A 19,866-nucleotide genomic window follows, 5' to 3' on the forward strand; every position below is an offset into this window, starting at 1 on the left:
GTCAGTGCTCATCTGCTTTTCATCTTATTTCTAGGGTGACAGGGGCTTTGATGGTCTCCCAGGGCTTCCTGGAGAAAACGGAAACAGGGTAAGTCTACCCCAGTATCTGTAAATGGTATATGGGAAAGACCTTGGGAGACTGGGCAAAGAGACACTGCCAAGGGAATGGTCAGATAAGAGACAGTATAGCCTGCAACTGGATAGTGGGTGGGCAAGAGGCTCAGAAGGAACCCACCCTAGTTTCTTAGGCTGTAAAGTAGATATTGGGAGAATTGTACTTTCAGATTTGTAAGATTGATGTCAGCCTTACTAGGTAGACCAAACAGGAAACATGTCCAGATGAGCTAATTCTACTTTACTGCAAAGCTGCAGTAACAGAATCTTGCAAGTCTGAAAGTACAATTCTCCCCCTGTCTTCTTTACTTCCTGAAACTAGGGAGGGTCTCTTCTGAGCCTCTTGGCCCACCCATTATCCAGCTGCAGGCTATGCTGTCTCTTATCTGACCATTCCCTTGGCAGTGTCTCTTTGCCCAGTCTCCCAAGGTCATTCCCACATACCATTACAATATCTGTAATATTAGTATCATCTACCTCAGCTACCACCAACATTCACTCCCCACTGTATTGCTTTGCAGGGAGATATAGGAAAGCCAGGCCTACCTGGGCCTCCTGGTGCAGATGGTGCTAAGGTAAGCATTGACTGAAAGTAGGGGTGAACTTTTAGAGATGGGGGGTATTATTGCCTTGTAGAACAGTGGATTACACACACTACCCTCTGCTCCATTCTAAACTCAAGCCAGTAAAATTCAGCAACAATTTACAGCATATGATTTACAATGGCTGTATTTCAAAGATATTAAAATAAATATACATGTTCTCCATGTTGAGCATTTTCAGTATCAAAGCTTAACAGTTCTCTGTTTTAAAGTATGGTAAAATAATTAAAACAAAAGAGTTAACAGTAAAATGTATTTTGATTTTTTAATAATTTAAAAGTTTCAATAGTAAAATAGCACACCGTTTTTCTGTTATTACTGCCATGCCACTGAAAACCAAAACGAGGCCAACTTTTCAGGCTCATTCAAACCAGCAACATCACAATTTCATTTTCCCCTACCCAGCAGCTCTGAGGAGCCAGTAATAAGGTACCAAACAGAAATGCAATCCCTGGCTATTTTGTTTTGTTTTTTAAATTAGAACTACAAAAATGGGCCAAAAATGGGCCCTGTCCTCATTGTAATGTCACTCCATCACCATCACAGCTCTTATGATCCTCTAAGACTGAAAAAAAAAGTTATGTACCTCAGCAAAAAATTTTACCTGCCCTGTCTTACAGCATCCTTTCATTTCAACCATCAAGGGCTATGAGCCTTTAGGAGATTGTGGGTTTTGTAGTCCAGAACATCATCTTGAGGAGGCCTCCAAATCATGTGTCATTATAATTCCATGGCAGATTGACTGGGGACGAAGTCCATCTCCGAGGCATTGGATGGGGAAGATTGTCTTTAAAAGATGCTATATATTTAATTGAATTGGCTCCAACAAACATATCATATTACTGAAATGATAAGAGAAAAAAAGAAAAGGTATTTAAATGTTGCAAAACATTTAGGACACTGTTTATTTAATTATTCTGAATACTTGTATGTCACTTCAATGGCCTAACTTTAAGTGACACTCTCTTACAATCCAGTAAAGGTTTAAAATAATATTTCCTCTCATGTTATAGGTTAATTAGAACAGGCAATGTATTTATTGTAAGGACAGGCCCTTTATTTTAACTCATATCTCAAAAGGTGATCTAGGAAACAGCATTTCTTTGGAAGCTTATCAGGGATTCTACAGTGTTGGGCATGGGAGGCAACCTTCTAGGAAGGTACTTTGCTGATTTTTTTCTTACAGTGTGCAAATAAATGAGGTGTGTTCTGTAAATCATGCTTTCTCTTCATAGGAGTAAGTTATGGCCTGGTTAGTGCCCAGCATCAATTGTATAGGTACCTCAGAATAATATCCAGAATCACTTGCAGCACATGGGGATTTAAAAGGAGTGAAAATAACAAAATAATAGTCCAGGACACTCCATTACAGATCTCAAAGTAGCCACCTTGGAAAAAAACTGCCAGCACAATTGAGTGAGAGATTACTGAATTCACATACATCAAAAAGGCTCAGGCTATCACCAAAGATCTCAACAAACCCAATGATTTTAAACCAATTACAGTTGTTAATTGAAATGATACTTGTAACCTGTCTCCTATCTAACCTATATTTGCATAATCATCATGTCTTCCTTCTTCCCTCCCTCCCTCCCTCCCTCCATCCTTCCCTCCCTCCCTCCTTTTCCACTTCATCATCATTTAAATCCTACATCAATTTAGCCACTTGATGCATCAGATGAAATGAACTGTTCTTATGAAAGCTTGTACCTTTCATAAAATTCATCACTCTGAAAAGGTGCTACCACACTCTTCCTGATTTTTGGATAGTAGACAGGTGATCCTGAGCAGACAGATCCTTGGGACAAGTAGTCTACGATGAAAGAAATGTTGAAAACAAACAATGTTTTATACTTAAGCTCTTCTTTTACTGGACAGTCTCAAGATATTAAGGGCGTGGTGGCACTTGACAATGAATATAAATTGTTTTTGTATGCTGATGTTATTATGACTATTCTTGATAATTATGCAGTGTCATTACCAATGTTTACGGAAGTCATCCACAATATTTTTGTACTCTGGCTACACTATTAATTGGAACATACCTAATTTGCTGCCTTTGGGATCCACTATTATGTCTAAAGATTATTGTAAGAAATTTGGTTTTACAATTTGTACCAACTCCATAAAATACTTAGGTTTATATCTTTTTTGAAATATATCCTAGTGTCTTGAACCAAATATATCTAAATATATAAATGCAGTTTCAGTTGATGGTTAAGACCATTGCATTAAGTCTTGGGGGCAGGATTAATGCCTCAAAATGAATATTATATTGAGATTAATGTATATTTTAAGAGGGACTCCAGTGTTAATTATTATTAGATATTTTATGCAGATGTTAATAAGAACATTTTTTATGGAAAGCTAAAGCCTCTTGAATATCCTTGGCTAAATTGAGGTTTCCTTATGATAATGGCAGCTTCAGATTCCCAGATTTCCAACTATATCATTGGACTTTTATTTTAACATCTTAATTTTTTTAGAATGAGGGTTTTTATGATTATTCTTCTCTTTGGGCCTATTTGGAGAGCAAGCGTATAACACTTCTGAAATCTTGGCAAGTTTTAGGGTCTAGGTGTACTAAACAGGGATATTGGTTTCTAGCTTTGAAAGCTGTCAGGCACATTTGGTCATTAATAGGTAAACAATTAAGTTTTGATCCCAAATCACATGATAAATTGATTCTATGGAATAACCCACATTTGAAAATAAAGGGAAAGATGTTTTATTGAAATGCTTGGGCCAAACAAGGGGTCAGCACTAAATCAGGTGATTTCTAATGTTTTTAAAGACTTTGAGAGATAGCATGTTGTATATGACTCATCTGTAACATTTACTTGGAATATATACAATTGAAAAATGTATTAATGAAAGAGTATGGCACAGATTCAGCCTCTGAAGTACCTGCAATTTTAGGATCCTTAAGAGATGCAGAACTTGAATGGAAACTAATAACTCAATTTTATAAGGAATTAAAAAGTAAAATGAAAGTATTAGCGATATGTCTGAATTGTGGAATGAAGAACCGGACTATCCAATTTTGAAGAATTGGTGGACCCACATGTTAAAAAACTTGAAATACACTTCTTAGGATTTCTAAATGAAATTAATTCATCAGAAAATACTATTTTCTGATTCCTAGACCCCTTAAAGAATGTTTAGAAAGGGATGGTCAATAGATTTTTTAATGTTGACTTTTTTTTAAATATTGTATGCCACCCAAAGTCTCCATGGGGTTGGCTGACCTTATACAGTATACATTTGATAAGATAAAATAAATAAGAAATATGAAAAGAAAGGTTCTTTACGTATGATCTGGTCTTGTACAGTTTTGTTTTGATTTCAAATCACTACATAGGTCAATACAATTTTGAGAAGAAATATAATTAAGAATATTAATGTGCTGTTGAATTATATTTCTAAAACAAAAATTGGCATCTCATGAAGAAATTTGGTCCTATATAGCTTGGGACATGGCAAAGATGATACTTTTACGTAACTGAAAAAAAATTACTTCCCTGATTTTTAAGAATGGATCAAGGATATATGTTTCCTGTCTATTTTTGCAAAGTCTCTGTACTCTAAAAATGATGATACAATGTGTTTCTGTATGTTCTAGATTTAATGGTAAGCTTGAGGATCAAACTAATTTTATACTGCTGTCTATATTTATTATATGGATTTTTTGTTAGTTTTTTGTAACATTTAGTTTATTTTAATCATAATTTTATGTTTTCTTCCTTTACTATTTTTCTTGGTGCTGTAGTTTTTTGTATTTCTCCATTTATAAAGAGTAACACACACATACATACATGCATGCATGCACACACACACACATACACACACACACTTGAGTGTTTTAGAGGAAAACACTTAAGTGTGTTTCAAGATAGCTGTATTCAATCCTCATGAACCTGGTGCTTTCCAGATATATTGGAACTACAACTACATAGAGTCTTAGCTGACATGGCCCTTTGGAAATGTAATCCCAATATTTCCTTTGAGTTCGGTAAGGATACTGTAGTAACCTTGAAGTACTCAGAATACCTATTTTCTAGCTACCTAGAAGTATAGAAAGAATGCTAGGCATTCTGGACTAAAAAGTACAGATTATACTTCCCACTTACAGTTGAATCTTCTATGATGGATTTTAAAAGTAGTGTTGTTTGTTGTTTATTCGTTTAGTCGCTTCCGACTCTTCGTGACTTCATGGACCAGCCCACGCCAGAGCTTCCTGTCGGTCGTCAACACCCCCAGCTCCCCCAGGGACGAGTCCGTCACCTCTAGAATATCATCCATCCACCTTTCCCTTGGTCGGCCCCTCTTCCTTTTGCCCTCCACTCTCCCTAGCATCAGCATCTTCTCCGGGGTGTCCGGTCTTCTCATTATGTGGCCAAAGTATTTCAGTTTGGCCTTTAATACCATTCCCTCAAGTGAGCAGTCTGGCTTGATTTCCTGGAGGATGGACTGGTTTGATCTTCTGGCAGTCCAAGGCACTCTCAGAATTTTCCTCCAACACCACAGTTCAAAAGCATCGATCTTCCTTCTCTCAGCCTTCCTTATGGTCCAGCTCTCACAGCCATATGTTACTACGGGGAACACCATTGCTTTAACTATACGGACCTTTGTTGTCAGTGTGATGTCTCTGCTCTTAACTATTTTATCGAGATTTGTCATTGCTCTTCTCCCAAGGATTAAGCGTCTTCTGATTTCCTGACTGCAGTCAGCATCTGCAGTAATCTTCGCACCTAGAAATACAAAGTCTTTCACTGCTTCTACATTTTCTCCCTCTATTTGCCAGTTCTCGATCAAGCTGGTTGCCATAATCTTGGTTTTTTTGAGGTTTAGCTGCAAGCCAGCTTTTGCACTTTCTTCTTTCACCTTCATCATAAGGCTCCTCAGTTCCTCTTCGCTTTCAGCCATCAAAGTGGTATCATCTGCATATCTGAGATTGTTAATGTTTCTTCCAGCGATTTTAACTCCAGCCTTGGATTCCTCAAGCCCAGCATGTCGCATGATGTGTTCTGCATACAAGTTGAATAGGTAGGGTGAGAGGATACAGCCCTGCCGTACTCCTTTCCCAATCTTAAACCAGTCCGTTGTTCCGTGGTCTGTTCTTACTGTTGCTACTTGGTCGTTATACAGATTCTTCAGGAGGCAGACAAGATGACTTGGTATCCCCATATCACTAAGAACTTGCCACAATTTGTTATGGTCAACACAGTCAAAGGCTTTAGAATAGTCAATAAAACAGAAATAGATGTTTTTCTGAAACTCCCTGACTTTTTCCATTATCCAGCGGATATTGGCAATTTGGTCCCTAGTTCCTCTGCCTTTTCTAAACCCAGCTTGTGCATCTGGCAATTCTCGCTCGATGAATTGCTGAAGTCTACCTTGCAGGACCTTGAGCATTACCTTACTGGCATGTGAAATGAGTGCCACTGTTCGATAGTTTGAACATTCTTTAGTGTTTCCCTTTTTCGGTATGGGGATATAAGTTGATTTTTTCCAATCTGATGGCCATTCTTGTGTTTTCCAAATTTGCTGGCATATGGCATGCATCACTGTGACAGCATCATCTCGCAAGATTTTAAACAATTCAGCTGGGATGCCGTCGTCTCCTGCTGCCTTGTTATTAGCAATGCTCCTCAAGGCCCATTCAACCTCACTCTTCAGGATGTCTGGCTCTAGCTCACTGACCACACCATCAAAGCTATCCCCGATATTGTTATCCTTCCTATACAGGTCTTCCGTATATTCTTGCCACCTTTTCTTGATCTCTTCTTCTTCTGTTAGGTCCTTGCCATCTTTGTTTTTGATCATACCCATTTTGGCCTGGAATTTACCTCCAATGTTTCTAATTTTCTGGAAGAGGTCTCTTGTCCTTCCTATTCTATTGTCTTCTTCCACTTCCGCGCATTGCTTGTTTAAAAATAATTCCTTATCTCTTCTGGCTAACCTCTGGAATTTTGCATTTAATTGGGCATATCTCCCCCTATCACTGTTGCCTTTTGCTTTCCTTCTTTCTTGGGCTACTTCTAGTGTCTCAGCGGACAGCCACTTTGCCTTCTTGGTTTTCTCTTTCTTTGGGATGTATGTTGTTCCCGCCTCCTGAACAATGTTGCGAACTTCTGTCCAGAGTTCTTCCGGGACCCTATCTACTAAGTCCAGTCCCTTAAATCGATTCTTCACTTCCACTGCATATTCCTGAGGGATATTAGTGAGCTCATATCTAGCTGATCTGTGGGTCTTCCCTAATCTCTTTAGTCTGATCCTAAATTGTGCAAGAAGAAGTTCGTGATCTGAACTACAGTCAGCTCCAGGTCTTGTTTTTACCGACTGTATAGATGTCCTCCACCTTTGGCTGCAAAGAATGTAGTCAATCTGATTTCGGTGTTGTCCATCTGGTGAAGTCCATGTATAAAGCCGTCTCTTAGGTTGTTGGAAAAAAAAAAATAGTGTATTTACTCATTATGTATCCACTGTGAATATATCATAGCTGGGGGAGTAGATGGGTGGAAGAAGCACAGTCTAATACTCAGATTTCTCATTTCCTCCTCCTTATTTTCAAAGGGCTCTGAAGGTATACAAGGGCCCAGAGGACAGCCTGGGGAAGCTGTGAGTATCTAGCTGCCAGGACCACATTCATTGGGTGTTCTGAGATGGCATTAATCTAAGCCATTTTAATGGGGGAGTGATAGGTGTACTGCTCTCATGCCTTTCTTCTTCAATGGAACCAAGTTTCTGGCAAGTGTGTTCCACTGAACATAAAATGTTCCTCAGAGTCTTCTAACCTAATATAACCATCTTTTTTCCTAGGGCATACGTGGTTTGCCTGGCTCACGAGGTGCTCATGGTTCCCCTGGCCAGCTGGTATGAATTTCCTTCCCTGTCCCCTTCTGTTAAAAAATGATCAATGGGGTTTGAGCAGGGAATTGGTTCAAGGAATGGGAAGAAGTACAACCAGAAAAAAAATGTATAAGTCTAAGCTCTGTTCAAGTTTTGAAATTTAACCTGAACATAACTTTTAAATTTTGAGCACTAAGTTTTTGAATTTGCAATTAGGTTTTGAATTCTGTTTATCATGCTGCAGTATGTAATGGTGAAAGCCCAGAGCAGATATATTGGCTGGGTGCACATGTTACACTAAGACATGATATTTTCATTGAGCCATTACTGGTCTGATTCACACACATAGGTAAGCCACAGTCCATGGTTTACAAATCAGTAGCTGGGTTCACATATCATACAAAACAAAACCCAAACAAATCATATGAGTTGGGATCATCCATCATACTAAACCATTGTTTATTGATTTCATTTTTATGTTATTATAGTTTATTGAATAAATCACAAATATCTGGATTTGCACAGTGTGATGGATTTTGAGGCTGCTGCTGGTTCTCAGGAGGGAGGGAGCGCATCCCAGGGAGATAAGAGGACTCACAGTCTGGAAAGTCTTGGCAGAGAGACAAAGAAAGTTAGAGTAGCCCCACCCTAGAGTCTCCTGGGTTATTTCCCCTTAGGTTAGTCAGGATAGCTTTAGTCTGGCAAGATTCTGTCTGTATGGTAAGAGCAAATAAAGAACTGGAGTTTGGAATACACTGATTCAACATTGTTCTTGGGCTAGCCCCTTGACACATAGTACTCAAAGCTAATACCAAAGCGCACACATTTAATTTAACCCAAGGAGTGAACCTAGCTATTATAGGTTAGTGTGGTGTGTGAACCTACATGTCTGATCTTTGAATAATAATTAGTAGATTAAGAGCAGATAGCAAAATTGTCTGCCCTCTTCACCTCTTCCTTATTTTCCTCTCTTTCATATGAAAACTCTTAATGTTTTAACCATGGTGTATCAATTTATCTGGATGAGTATCAGTCACAATTTGTCAAATTCAAATTTTCCTGCTTATTTAGTTTGCAAGCTTTACCCTTAAATATAATCTCAGTGCAGTCATAACATGCATCATGGTTAAGATAAATCACAGAAGAGAAGAATTAGGAAGAAGTGTTCCTAATGTCATAACCCTGATTAGGAGATAGGAAACATTAACAACTGTGCAGGGACTAAGAGACAGAACTCAATTTGCCAAAGCGGATGTACATTCTTTGTCATCCAGTTCTATCTATCTGACCATGTTTTCCAAAATGGAGACAGACAGAATCATGAAATCAGGATTAGAATTTTTAATTTTCCAGTTTGGACTTGCAAAGTGGTTTCATTTGAGATTGTTCTGTAAAAAAATCTCCCTTTGACTGTCATGATCTTGTTTGCCTCTCACAGGGTGTCACTGGTATTGATGGTACTCCTGGGCATAAAGGCAACATGGTAGGTAAACAAAGAGAATGAGGACTTTCCTTGGTATATGATAAAGGGGTTGTCTGCCTATAGCAGAAGAATATGAATACCAAATGAGGTTTAGGGAGGCGAGGAACATGTTAAGTGATAAGGTCAGATGTTCCTTACATCCATTTGCTCTTAAACTGAGCAAAGAGAAATGGCCATAAGTTCTATGTCTTGGAGAATTTTTGAATAATACGATATACATTGGAAGACGATTGTGAATGTGGAGCTGGATCTTAAAACAGACACCATGCATATATTCATGTTCTCATTGCTTACTTTTGGGCTCTTTTATAACCAGTTATGAGAGAAAAGAGTGCCAGTTTTGTGTACTGGTTAAGGCATCAGGCTGGAAACCAGGAGACCATGAGACCTGGGTGACCTTGGGCCAGACGCTCTCTACCAGCCCTGGGAAGCAGGCAAGGGCAAACCACTTCTGAAGAAAACTGCAGGGACTTGTCCAGGCAGTCTCTGAGAATCAGACACGATTGAATGGATAAAAAAAATGGGAGAAAAACATCAACAACTGAGGAGCAAATATTAGAGCTCATTCTTCCAGCCCCACAGCATGCCTAAAGGGTGCCAATGTGATTTGGCTCTTACCCAATCTGGATCTCTTTGAGATATGTGGACTTCATTTCCCGAATTTTCAACAATGGACCTCCTGGCTGGGGAATTATGGTAGATGAAGTCCACACATCTCAAAGAGTGACTAGATTGAAAAAAGCTGCTGTAGAACATGGCTAGACTACTTGGTACCCACCCCACGTCAGTCAAAAGCTCTGAACTTCGGCCATATCGCTTTTTGCTTATGGAAATCATTTTCCAAAGCACATTGAGTATTAACTATATTAGGTGCATCCCTGCTTTTATGAGCATAAAATTTAGTTAATTCTAGCTGATCCTTGGAGCCAGTTCCTTCCATGTTATCTCAGAAGAAATGGGATCTGCTACCCAATACATCTATTCCAGTTTATTCCATCTAAAATATGAAACTACAGACCTTCAGCACTGCAGGAAATACATGCTGCTTGGCTAGAAACTAGACTATGAAGGACAATACAGTACTCCAGGCAAATGATAAGATGGTGCTGGTTTTCTACAAATAAAGTTTTTTTCTCAGAATGTTATTGATCCCCAGATTATTCAACCGAAAGCTTATGGAAGAAAGATTTCAAAGCAGAAAATTTGAACAGTGCCTAAACTAGGAATAAAGGCTGAATTGCATACAATTGACTAGCTTGTACAGAGAAGTAAAATCATTAGATTTGGTGTAATGCCACAGAGAAAAGAGAAAAAACAATCTAATGAAAAAATGAAAAACAGTTGAATGTGCTTATTTCTACTTAAATAGCCATTTCTTGAAGCAAAACCCCTTTCTTTTATTTGGACTGCCGGACTTGAATATGAAGCTGGTGGGGGATGATGTTAGCCCTGTCTGTTCTCAGCCTTGGTTCACAGCTTCTCCATTAGGTTTATCTAAAATGTTTAAAACAACTGACAAAGAGCGTATCTTCCTCACAGATATGGGCTGAGCAATTAAGTCTGTCTGGCAAGCAAGGATGGTGTATTAACAATATATAAATACTAAACACCAAACAAGTATCCGCTTTGGTTTTCTTCTGTAATACTATAGGTTGATCCAATTCAACCTAAACTGTGAGAAGATTCTCTAGAGCACAACCTGAGAATATACCAATCTTCAAACCAGCCATTACAGTTTGATTTAGTAAACTAATTTTAAAGGGGAAAAGACATAACATAGACTGAGTTCCAGTCTGGGTAGAATGTTACTGTCCTAATCCAAATGTTGTTTTTTAAATAAATCGCTTTAATGGAAGGATGCAGCTCATCCTGTTTTCTCTTACTGTATATATGTGCACTTTGTAAAGACATGAGAGAGGTGGCTATATTCCTAACACAGTGGAAATATGTGTGATGTGATAAATATAAGGTGGATTTTTTTTTTAAAAAAAATTAAGCATGATAATTTAATTCATGGAGGAAAAAAAAGGTACAGCTTAAATGTGCCATGTTATAATTCATACGTTTCCTAATATTAGTAGATATTAACTGGTTGCTATAACAATTAGCATTAAAAATTCGATATATGCAGTAAATAAATAAATAAACTGGTCTTCAATTAAATAGAATCTTCCTAATGCCCAAGAGCATAATTTGGTTATGTTACCCACATCCTTTCGCAGTGCAAAACTATGTCTACTTAAAATCAAGAGAACCAATTTTGTAATGATGGATAATAATTTCTGTTTTGTTTTCAGTGTCCTTGGAAGGACATTTTTAAATACTGTTACTTGTTCTGAAGATGGTTATGTTCCTTCCTTCAAATATTTAAATGTTTTGCTGGATTATGGCCCACATGACCAGAATATCTGAGAAGTTAGAGCTGATCATTCTTCCCTTTTATTTTAACCAAAGGAAAGCAAAAATACAAGAATATGGTAAAGAAAAATAAAAAATGCAATGGATTGTAATAAGCACATTAGCTTTTAAAATATCCGAAAAAACAATATACTTCTAAACTTCAGGTCTATGTGAAGCATATCCAGCTTTATGTCTCCCATGTTTATTTTTTTCAGTGTAACAGGATTCAGGGAAGGAATCATGTAAAGGGTCTCAGGATTCTGCTAATGTATCTGTCTGTCTTTCCATCATTAGGACACTGAACAGATCCAAACAGGACCAGATTTGGTGTGGTGGGAGAAGCCAACCAAAGAAAGATTAAGTTAGACAGCGGACTAGTTCTGGCAGGGTGGGGGTGGAGGGAAAAAAAACCCCCTAATGCATCCCTATGGGAGGGGGGGTTGGCCAGCGGCTTGGAATGCCGCCAATTCCCTCATTCTAAGCCTGATGGTAGAGTCCAACAATTACTGTGGGACAGAATGGAAGTAAGTGTTCATGCTCTTTCAGTTATACTTCTCCATACTGGGTCATGAATGTTAGTTTTCCACAATAAATAGATAGGTGCAGTCTGTATTCACATAGGATAAGAAGGTTTATTTATTTATCTACAATAATATGTCTCTACCACCCTACTTCTAATAATTCTCAGCTAAAGCCTTTAATCCTGGGGAATGTATTGCAAACAAACTCTAGCCCTCAATGAAGAATTAAGGAGTTGAAAATGAAACCCTAGCACCACAGCATCAGTTTCCCAAATGCTTTAGAAACTGGATCTTGATATTCTCCAGAAGCTTCATTCTTCAACTCTGTGTCCTCTCCACTTTAGTAATGTTAGTTATTGCGCCATTGCTGTTTACATGTTGCTGTCTCTTCCATTATGACATATATAAATATGTGCATGCACTGAATGTTGGCTGACTGCAGGGTTCTCCATCCTCAGGGTATTCCAGGTGAACCAGGCCCACCTGGGCAACAAGGAAACCCTGGATCTCAGGTGTGTATTTTGTTTCCATGTACATGTGGAGGGCTGGGATGTGGTGGGGGGAGGGAATAAACATGAGCAGGTCACTCGCTGGTGAGTCTTTCTTTAAAGAACAGGGAGGAGAGTATCACATGTGTGAGAATGATTTTTGTTACAATGGTGAAATGCGTGGGTTCACCCTTTCTTTCAATCATGATTATGCTGTTAGTATTTTCCAATCTCCATGTTGGCTGTTATTAGCCCCAGGAGGACAGTCCCCACTGGTGTCTAATTTGGTTCTGACTGTGTAGTTTATTAGCAGCTGGGTTCATAGAGTGAGGACAGATGTGATAGAAAAACAGAGTTCAGAAAACATTGAAGTGCTAACTTCATCCCACTGTGATATTGGGATGAAACACATTGAACACTGACTCATTCACATTCCTTGTTTCATCCATATATTTAGGGTAAAGTGCACCTGGTTAGGTTTAGTTATGCCATCTGAATAGACCCATATTCCTGTGTTTGCTCATCAACCAGAACATGGTAACTTTAAAGAAAACTGAAGCATTATTAGAGAGGCTAGTGCGGTGCAGTTCTTTGAAGGGAAGCTTGCCTTTCCTGATAAGGCAAATGAAACACTCCCTCAAAACTGCCTCAAGAAGCAACATGGCTCACTTGCATCTAAGAACAGAATGAGGTGGCCATGTTGCCTTCCCTTGCTGTCCTTCAGAGCCCGTCTCAGCCTTCTCCTACAGAGCTCATGCAGTGGGAGAAGGCCAAGAGAAGTCGTCTTCAGCAAACTTTGCAGGAAAAGGCTGAGGAACTTTCTCTTACAGCACTGGACTACAGTAAGTGCTTCCAGGCTACAGCTACAAATGCTGCAGGATTGCCTGCACCATGGACTGAAGGTGGCTAGCTTGGAATGCCCTTGGTGTACAGGTAGTCCTCACTTAACAATGGTAATTGGGATCAGCAACTCCATCACTAACAATGCAGTTATAAAGTGTGATGTCACATGACTGCGCTGACTTATGACAGCAATTCCATCATTAGGCAAATCCCGCATAGTTGTTAAGCGTGATGTCACCTGATTGCCTTTTGCAACTTCCTGCCAGCTTCTCCACTGACTTTGCTTGTCGGAAGCCAGCAGTGAAGGTTGCAAATGGAGATCACGTGACTGCAGGATGCTGCAACATTGTAATTGCAAGCCAATCACCAAGTGCACAAATCCCGATCACATGATTGCAAGGACGCTGTGATGGCCACATCTACGAGGACCCATTGTAAGTCTCCTTGTTCAGCGCTGTGGTAACTTCGAATGGTCACTGAATGAGTGATCACTGAACAAGGACTAACTGTATGCAGAAGGTCTTCTGGGTGGCTAGGTTTGAGAGACATTGCAGGCAGTCCTATAGCACTCACTCTGGGCCATTTGCCAAAAACTTTGCTGAGTGGTCTGGAGGAGGCAAGCAGCATATTCTCTGCAGCACTCATCAGAGGAGGCAAATAGTTTTGGAGAGGCAATTTGGAGTCCTCTTGCCTGAAGCCTGCCCAGAAGATCTTTTATCTGGATAGCTTCTGCTCATGCTGCAGGCAATCCAGAAGCCATTCAGTCTGGAAGACCTTCAGCCAGCCCTGGGAGAGATGGCTGGATGTAACCTTCTCTTATAACTCTAGTGTGAATTGATTTGAAACACCCAAACTGCTATAGCAAAGTGCATCACATTGCCTCTGCAGTAAAAACTGCTTCATCAAAGAAAGGAACAAATCAATGCTTTGCAAATTTCTGTACGAAATACAAGTTTTTTTCCATTAAGAATTTGACCTTGCAGAGGAATAGATATTTTTGAACTGAAAGGACATTTCCAGGATAGTCCCAGGGCTCTGAAAACATTAAATATGCCTTATCCGTAGAAAAAATACAAGAAACATCCTCTTGTAAGTTGTCACATTTCCCCACACTATCTGGTTTTTCTTCCCTAGGGTCTGCCTGGTCCCCAGGGCCCCATTGGGCTTCCAGGAGAAAAGGTGAGTGGAGTCAGGGAGCGTGTAACTGAGTGGTAGAATCAGAACTAGCCTGAAAATACTGATTTCCAGGGTTGCTATAATAGTGGGCAGCAGAGTTCCACCACTGGGATCTGATGCAAAAGGGTGTTGTGCACAGAATTTTGCTTTAACCATCAAGATCAAACTGATTTCATTGTGCCTCTACCTAATAATCCTCCTGGTCAGGCCAAGCTTTCTTTATTTCAGCCATACAATTTGTGGTGGGAGAAGATTACATTTTGTTGCTGATCTTATTCTGTAATTTGGAAGAAAAATATCCAGCTTGAATCTGCTACAAGTTCCTGAGAAATCTGCCGATGGCTCCGTCTACATTCCCTCCTGTATCTGGATATACTTAGTCATGTATTTAATAGGAGATATGAGAGCTGATGGAACTACAGTATATCACTCAATCCAATGTCACAGTTCAGATTGTCCTATCCAGGTTTTCTGATCATGTCCCCCCACTTTCTTCCCACAGGGTCCTCCAGGAAAACCAGGGATACCAGGACTGGCTGGAGTGGATGGACCTCTGGTAAATACCAACATTATTGCAATCTTCATGAACATGGTACTCAAAGATGAAACCAGGACAGTTTTCTTCTTTTGCAGTAGCTCTAATCTCTGGGAAGAGGGGAATGATACAAACCAGAGATACACCTGGAACACTACATTATGCCCAGAAGAAATCCTAGTTCCATACCTTCTCTTCCTTTGCTGTTGGCCCAAAATACTTCAAAGAGAATCAGTTGAGGACATATGAGTGCTTTCAGGATGCTATCCATCAAAAGACACTGTACTGCTACTCTGGACTATGTTCCCTTAAAAAACCCTGTGAAGGAGGCAGAGTGATTGCACAATGAGAACCTCATCTAGAAACACCCAGGTTTAAGTGTAAGGTAAAAGTATTTTAGGATTTGACTCCCCACCGTCCCCCTATGCCTATTTTTTTTCACAGTATGTTTAATAGTATTTTATATTATACAGTATATTTAACTCTATTTTTATAAGAATTTTATTAAATTTCAAGCAAAGATAAAAGCTACAGAAAAACAAAAAACTACAAAGAAAAAAAAACTAAAAAAGTGTAGAAACACAAGAGAAATTTTTTTCAAACTTACAGAAAGAGTTAACTTCTGACTTTTAACAGCAAGGATATACAAAAATTTCCATAATCAATCCCTTACTCTATATTAAACCAAAAACATATTATTTCTATAAATCATTCCATTGGCACATAGTAAAAATCACTAAATACAGTTATTCCTTCCCCTTATAAGGTAAAGGTAAAGGTTTCCCTTGACGTAAAGTCCAGTCGAATCCGACTCTAGGGGGCAGTGCTCATCTCCGTTTCTAAGCCTTGGAGCCAGCGTTGTCATAGACACTTCCGGGTCATGTGGCCAGCATGACGACTCGGAACGCCGTTACCTTCCCGCCGAAGCGGTACCTATTGATCTACTCACATTTGCATGTTTTCGAACTGCTAGGTGAGCAGGAGCTGGGATTAACAACGGGAGCTCACCCCGCTGCGCGGTTTCGAACCGCCGACCTTCCGATCGACAGCTCAGCGGTTTAACCCGCAGCGCTACCGCATCCCCTTATATTAAAAGGAAAAAAAAGAAAAATTTATATAAACCTCCTAATCAACTTCCCCCCAGATAACATTGATTTCCTTCCTACTACTATTCTATACATTTCTGTCTACTATAATAAAGATCAAACTAAAAAGCACATAAATTGTCTGCCATTATACTTAGTAATACAACATTTTAATGATCTTAATCTTAATAAACCCCAAACCCTCCAAGTAGACATTTTTTATACCTTATTAATCTTAATCCAAATCACTAAAGATAAATGAAATCAGCCAAGCCTTAAAAACAATCCAGATAAGTATTCTTCAACCTTTATCCCACTTCAAAATAAACCAGAGCATTTACATATCTCCACAATGTACACAAAGCTTTTTTCTTAAAAAGATCAAACAGCCCAACTGCCCCCCTCAAAAACTCCGACTTCTCTTCAGGAGACCTCCCATACATAGTAATGCCCCCCTCTTTTCCATGGCATTTCACAAGAAGATCAGTTTCACTTGTGGCTTGCAACTCGATCTCTCCCTTTAATTCTCCAACTCGACTATCTGATCTTCATCCAGCATTTCAACAGAAATCCCTATCTCACTATGAGAAGAGACATTTCTGTTGCTGTTAAATTCCTCAGTTTCATCCACGACATCCCCAACCAGATGACACATTTTAGACCTCATTTTTTCCACAATGTCCTGAATGCCTTGCATAAAAACTTGGTAGGAATTGAGAGAATCTGTTTAAAATCTCAGTGAAAGTCAGAGAAAGACTCTGTAAAATCCTCCATGTCTCATGCAGTAGATTATGGCACCCTCTAGGAGCTTAACCAGCAAAAGTCGAAGATATGAAAGAATTCCAGAATATGTTTACACAAGTCAAACCAAGATAGCAGACAGTTCCCCAGGGAAAGAAGCAGAAAACTGAAAGTTCAAAACAGCCGATTCAACGTGTAGGAAAATGCTAATATCTTCAAATTTAGTACAAAAATAACAACAGGGAGACAGTTATTTACTCTCAATCCTCAATATTTGGAAAGAAAACAAAGTCCAAAACTTTAAAAAAAATTTTAAAAAAAATTGATCCCAAAAACAAGGATAAGCACCAAGAGAACCCACTTCTCCTTGCTGTAGAAAGCCTCTCTTAAGGTACGTGTACTTAAAAGAAATATAAATTGGGTGATTTAGAAATGGGGTGGCAGGTCTTAGTGTCCCTTTAAGGCTACAGCGCGGCTTGGAAACGGTGACATCCCAACCTCCCGGCTAGCTCTTACCAGTCAAACGCGAACACTGTTTGTGATCTTCTGGCTGCAAGCAGCCCTCTAGAGGACAAATGGGGGTGATTCCAGGTGTTTTCCTTTATCCGGAAAAACACTCCTGGGCTTCAGGAAAAACCTGCCTGAGCCAAAAAAACTGCTGCATTGTCAGTTCTGCCTGCTGAGTCCGTGGGCACAGCTCTTCAGTCTGCCGCATCCCCACCAGAACTGTCAGTATATTTAACACTATTGTGTATTAACTATACTTGCAAAATCAATAATAAGGGTGAAGTGTTTTTTATCTGTTTCCCAGTGCAACCGTTTCATTGTGGTGGAGTACTTTTAAGCAAGCATTCACAGTGCAATTACTTCTCAAGGCTGTCTCTTCTGTCGTTTTTCAGGGTCATCCTGGAAGAGAAGGGCTGGCTGGAGAGAAAGGAGCTCAGGTAAAAGGAAAAAAAAAGCCTCTTTCTGACAGGCAGAAATATAAGCTTGCTAAAGAGGCACTTGAAGTCCATAAACTAGAGAGGGGAGTTCCTTCTAGTCACCCATCTTCTTACCAGTGCCAAAAAACAAAAACCCAGAAACAGGTGGATTTAGCATCTTTAAGACTAACCTGAGGGTGGGGAGGGAGGCTGCCTGACAGACAAGAATCGGACTTGTTTCAAACGTCTTTCTCCTCCAGGGTTCATCTGGTGCAGCAGGGCCAGTTGGTTACCCAGGTCCCCGAGGAGTCAAGGTAAAAAGAAACCACTTTCCGTCAACTTCTAGAATGAGCATTTGGACTGGAATTTCTTCCCCTTCTCCTTTTCTTTCTCTCTCCCTCTCTCTTTTGCTAGAGCCTCCATTTATTGCCAGTCTATTTATTATTTATATATTTATGAAATCAAATTACATAGCTGCCCAATGGACATCTGACCAGGGTGGTATACACAATTAGAAACAGCAAATAACAACAACCGCAAGAAGACACTAAAATATAGTAAAATATGTTGCACCAGAGGCGATGTCGAACTAAAGGCAGAAACAATCAAGATGGGTACAAAACCTCCTGATCTTGTGCCTGGGGGGGAAACAGGTATCTGGAGCCTTCTGAAAAGAGGGTAGGGTCAGGACCATCTGGATCTCAAGGAGAATGCTGTTCCATAGGCATAGTGACAGAGAAAGGATGTCTCCTGGGTCCTGCCAGAGGACATTAGTTAAGCAACGGGACCTGGAGCATACTCCACTCTATCAGATCTTATTGGATAGGAAGAAGTAATTGGAGACAGACAGTCCCTCAAATAACCAGTCTATGTGTCACTGAGGACTTTACAGGTAACAATGAGTACCTTGAATTGTACCTGGAAGCCTGCTAGCAACCAGCATAGCTTGCAAATACTATACCGATGGTGTTACATGGGTGCACTGAGATGTGTCCATAACTACTCATGCAATTGCATTCTGGACCAGATGTAACCTTTTGAGTGGTCTTCAAGGGCAGTTGCAAGTAGACTGTATTGCAATAGTCTATGCATGAGGTGACCAAGGTATAAATCATTATGAGTAGGGCCTCCTGATCCAGGAATGAACATGACAGCTGCACAAGATGGATTTATGCAGAGCCTCCAAGCCATAGTTGCTACCTGCTCTTCAAGCAGCAGCCATGAGTCTAGGAGGACCCCCAAACCGAGCAACAACTCTGTTTGGGCTAGTGCAATCCCATCCAGAACCAAAGATGGAAACTCTCAGGATCCAGGTAAAACCCACAGTCACTTGGTCTTGCTAAGGTTCAGTTTGAGCCTGTTCTCCCCATCCAGACCCCCCCAGCCTCCAAACATTGAGACAGAATCTCAGTGGCATTGCTTGGCCAACCAAGGGTTGAGATGGATAATGATACCAACCCTATGCCAATGGATGACTTCACCGAGCAACCTCATGTAGATGCTAAACAGGAGCAGGAAAAGAATTGAACCCTGAGGCAGGGATGTCCAAAGGAGGTGTCAAAAAAGTCAAGATGGTGGCTGCAGTCATGCAGTCAAAGCCTCCTCTCCCCTGAAGGTTGAATGTACTACTTCAGGGCAAAGAACTAGACTGCCAGCCTTCAGAATTTAGTAGATACTGCATGACTGCTTGGACCTGCCTTGGTTTCTTTCTGAATGATGTTCTTCACAGCATGTGGCTTTCTGGCTGCCTATAATCATGACTTCTATGTCAAAGTGAATGTTTAAAGTTGGCTTTTTAAAAAAAAATCCTACCATTGTCATCTTTTTCCATGCTTCCATAGGGGGCCTTTGGAATAAGGGGCCTGAAAGGCAGCAAAGGTGAGAAGGTAAGTTTCTGAAAAGAGTGCAAGGTAATATCAGAGAAAGGGTTCCATGGATTTCATCAAATGTAGGATAGCATTTCACTGCTCTTGCTTTCTCTGTATTGCTAACATGATGCTCAGAACAGATTATGAACATTTAACTGGAGGGAGTGGAACGGGTATTACATCTTTTGACCTTCTTCCAGCGCAGTGATTATGTGGCATGTGTTTGATCTGACCG

General features: G+C 39.9%; 1 protein-coding gene across 2 annotated transcripts in view; it reads left to right on the forward strand.

Annotated features, from left to right (window-relative positions):
• COL5A3 (collagen type V alpha 3 chain) overlaps window positions 1-19,866 on the forward strand; it is a 125,740-nt gene that overhangs the window by 59,640 nt on the left and 46,234 nt on the right. For both annotated transcript variants that reach the window (XM_063293983.1, XM_063293985.1), the window contains exons 18-28: window positions 35-88; window positions 636-689; window positions 7,293-7,337; window positions 7,539-7,592; window positions 9,007-9,051; window positions 12,431-12,484; window positions 14,438-14,482; window positions 14,982-15,035; window positions 17,740-17,784; window positions 18,024-18,077; window positions 19,605-19,649. In XM_063293983.1, the coding sequence (XP_063150053.1) occupies window positions 35-88; window positions 636-689; window positions 7,293-7,337; window positions 7,539-7,592; window positions 9,007-9,051; window positions 12,431-12,484; window positions 14,438-14,482; window positions 14,982-15,035; window positions 17,740-17,784; window positions 18,024-18,077; window positions 19,605-19,649 (549 nt within the window). The remainder of the gene's footprint in view (window positions 1-34; window positions 89-635; window positions 690-7,292; window positions 7,338-7,538; window positions 7,593-9,006; window positions 9,052-12,430; window positions 12,485-14,437; window positions 14,483-14,981; window positions 15,036-17,739; window positions 17,785-18,023; window positions 18,078-19,604; window positions 19,650-19,866) is intronic.

The sequence above is a fragment of the Candoia aspera genome, chromosome 2 (assembly GCF_035149785.1).
Source record: "Candoia aspera isolate rCanAsp1 chromosome 2, rCanAsp1.hap2, whole genome shotgun sequence".
Lineage (NCBI taxonomy): Eukaryota > Metazoa > Chordata > Lepidosauria > Squamata > Boidae > Candoia > Candoia aspera.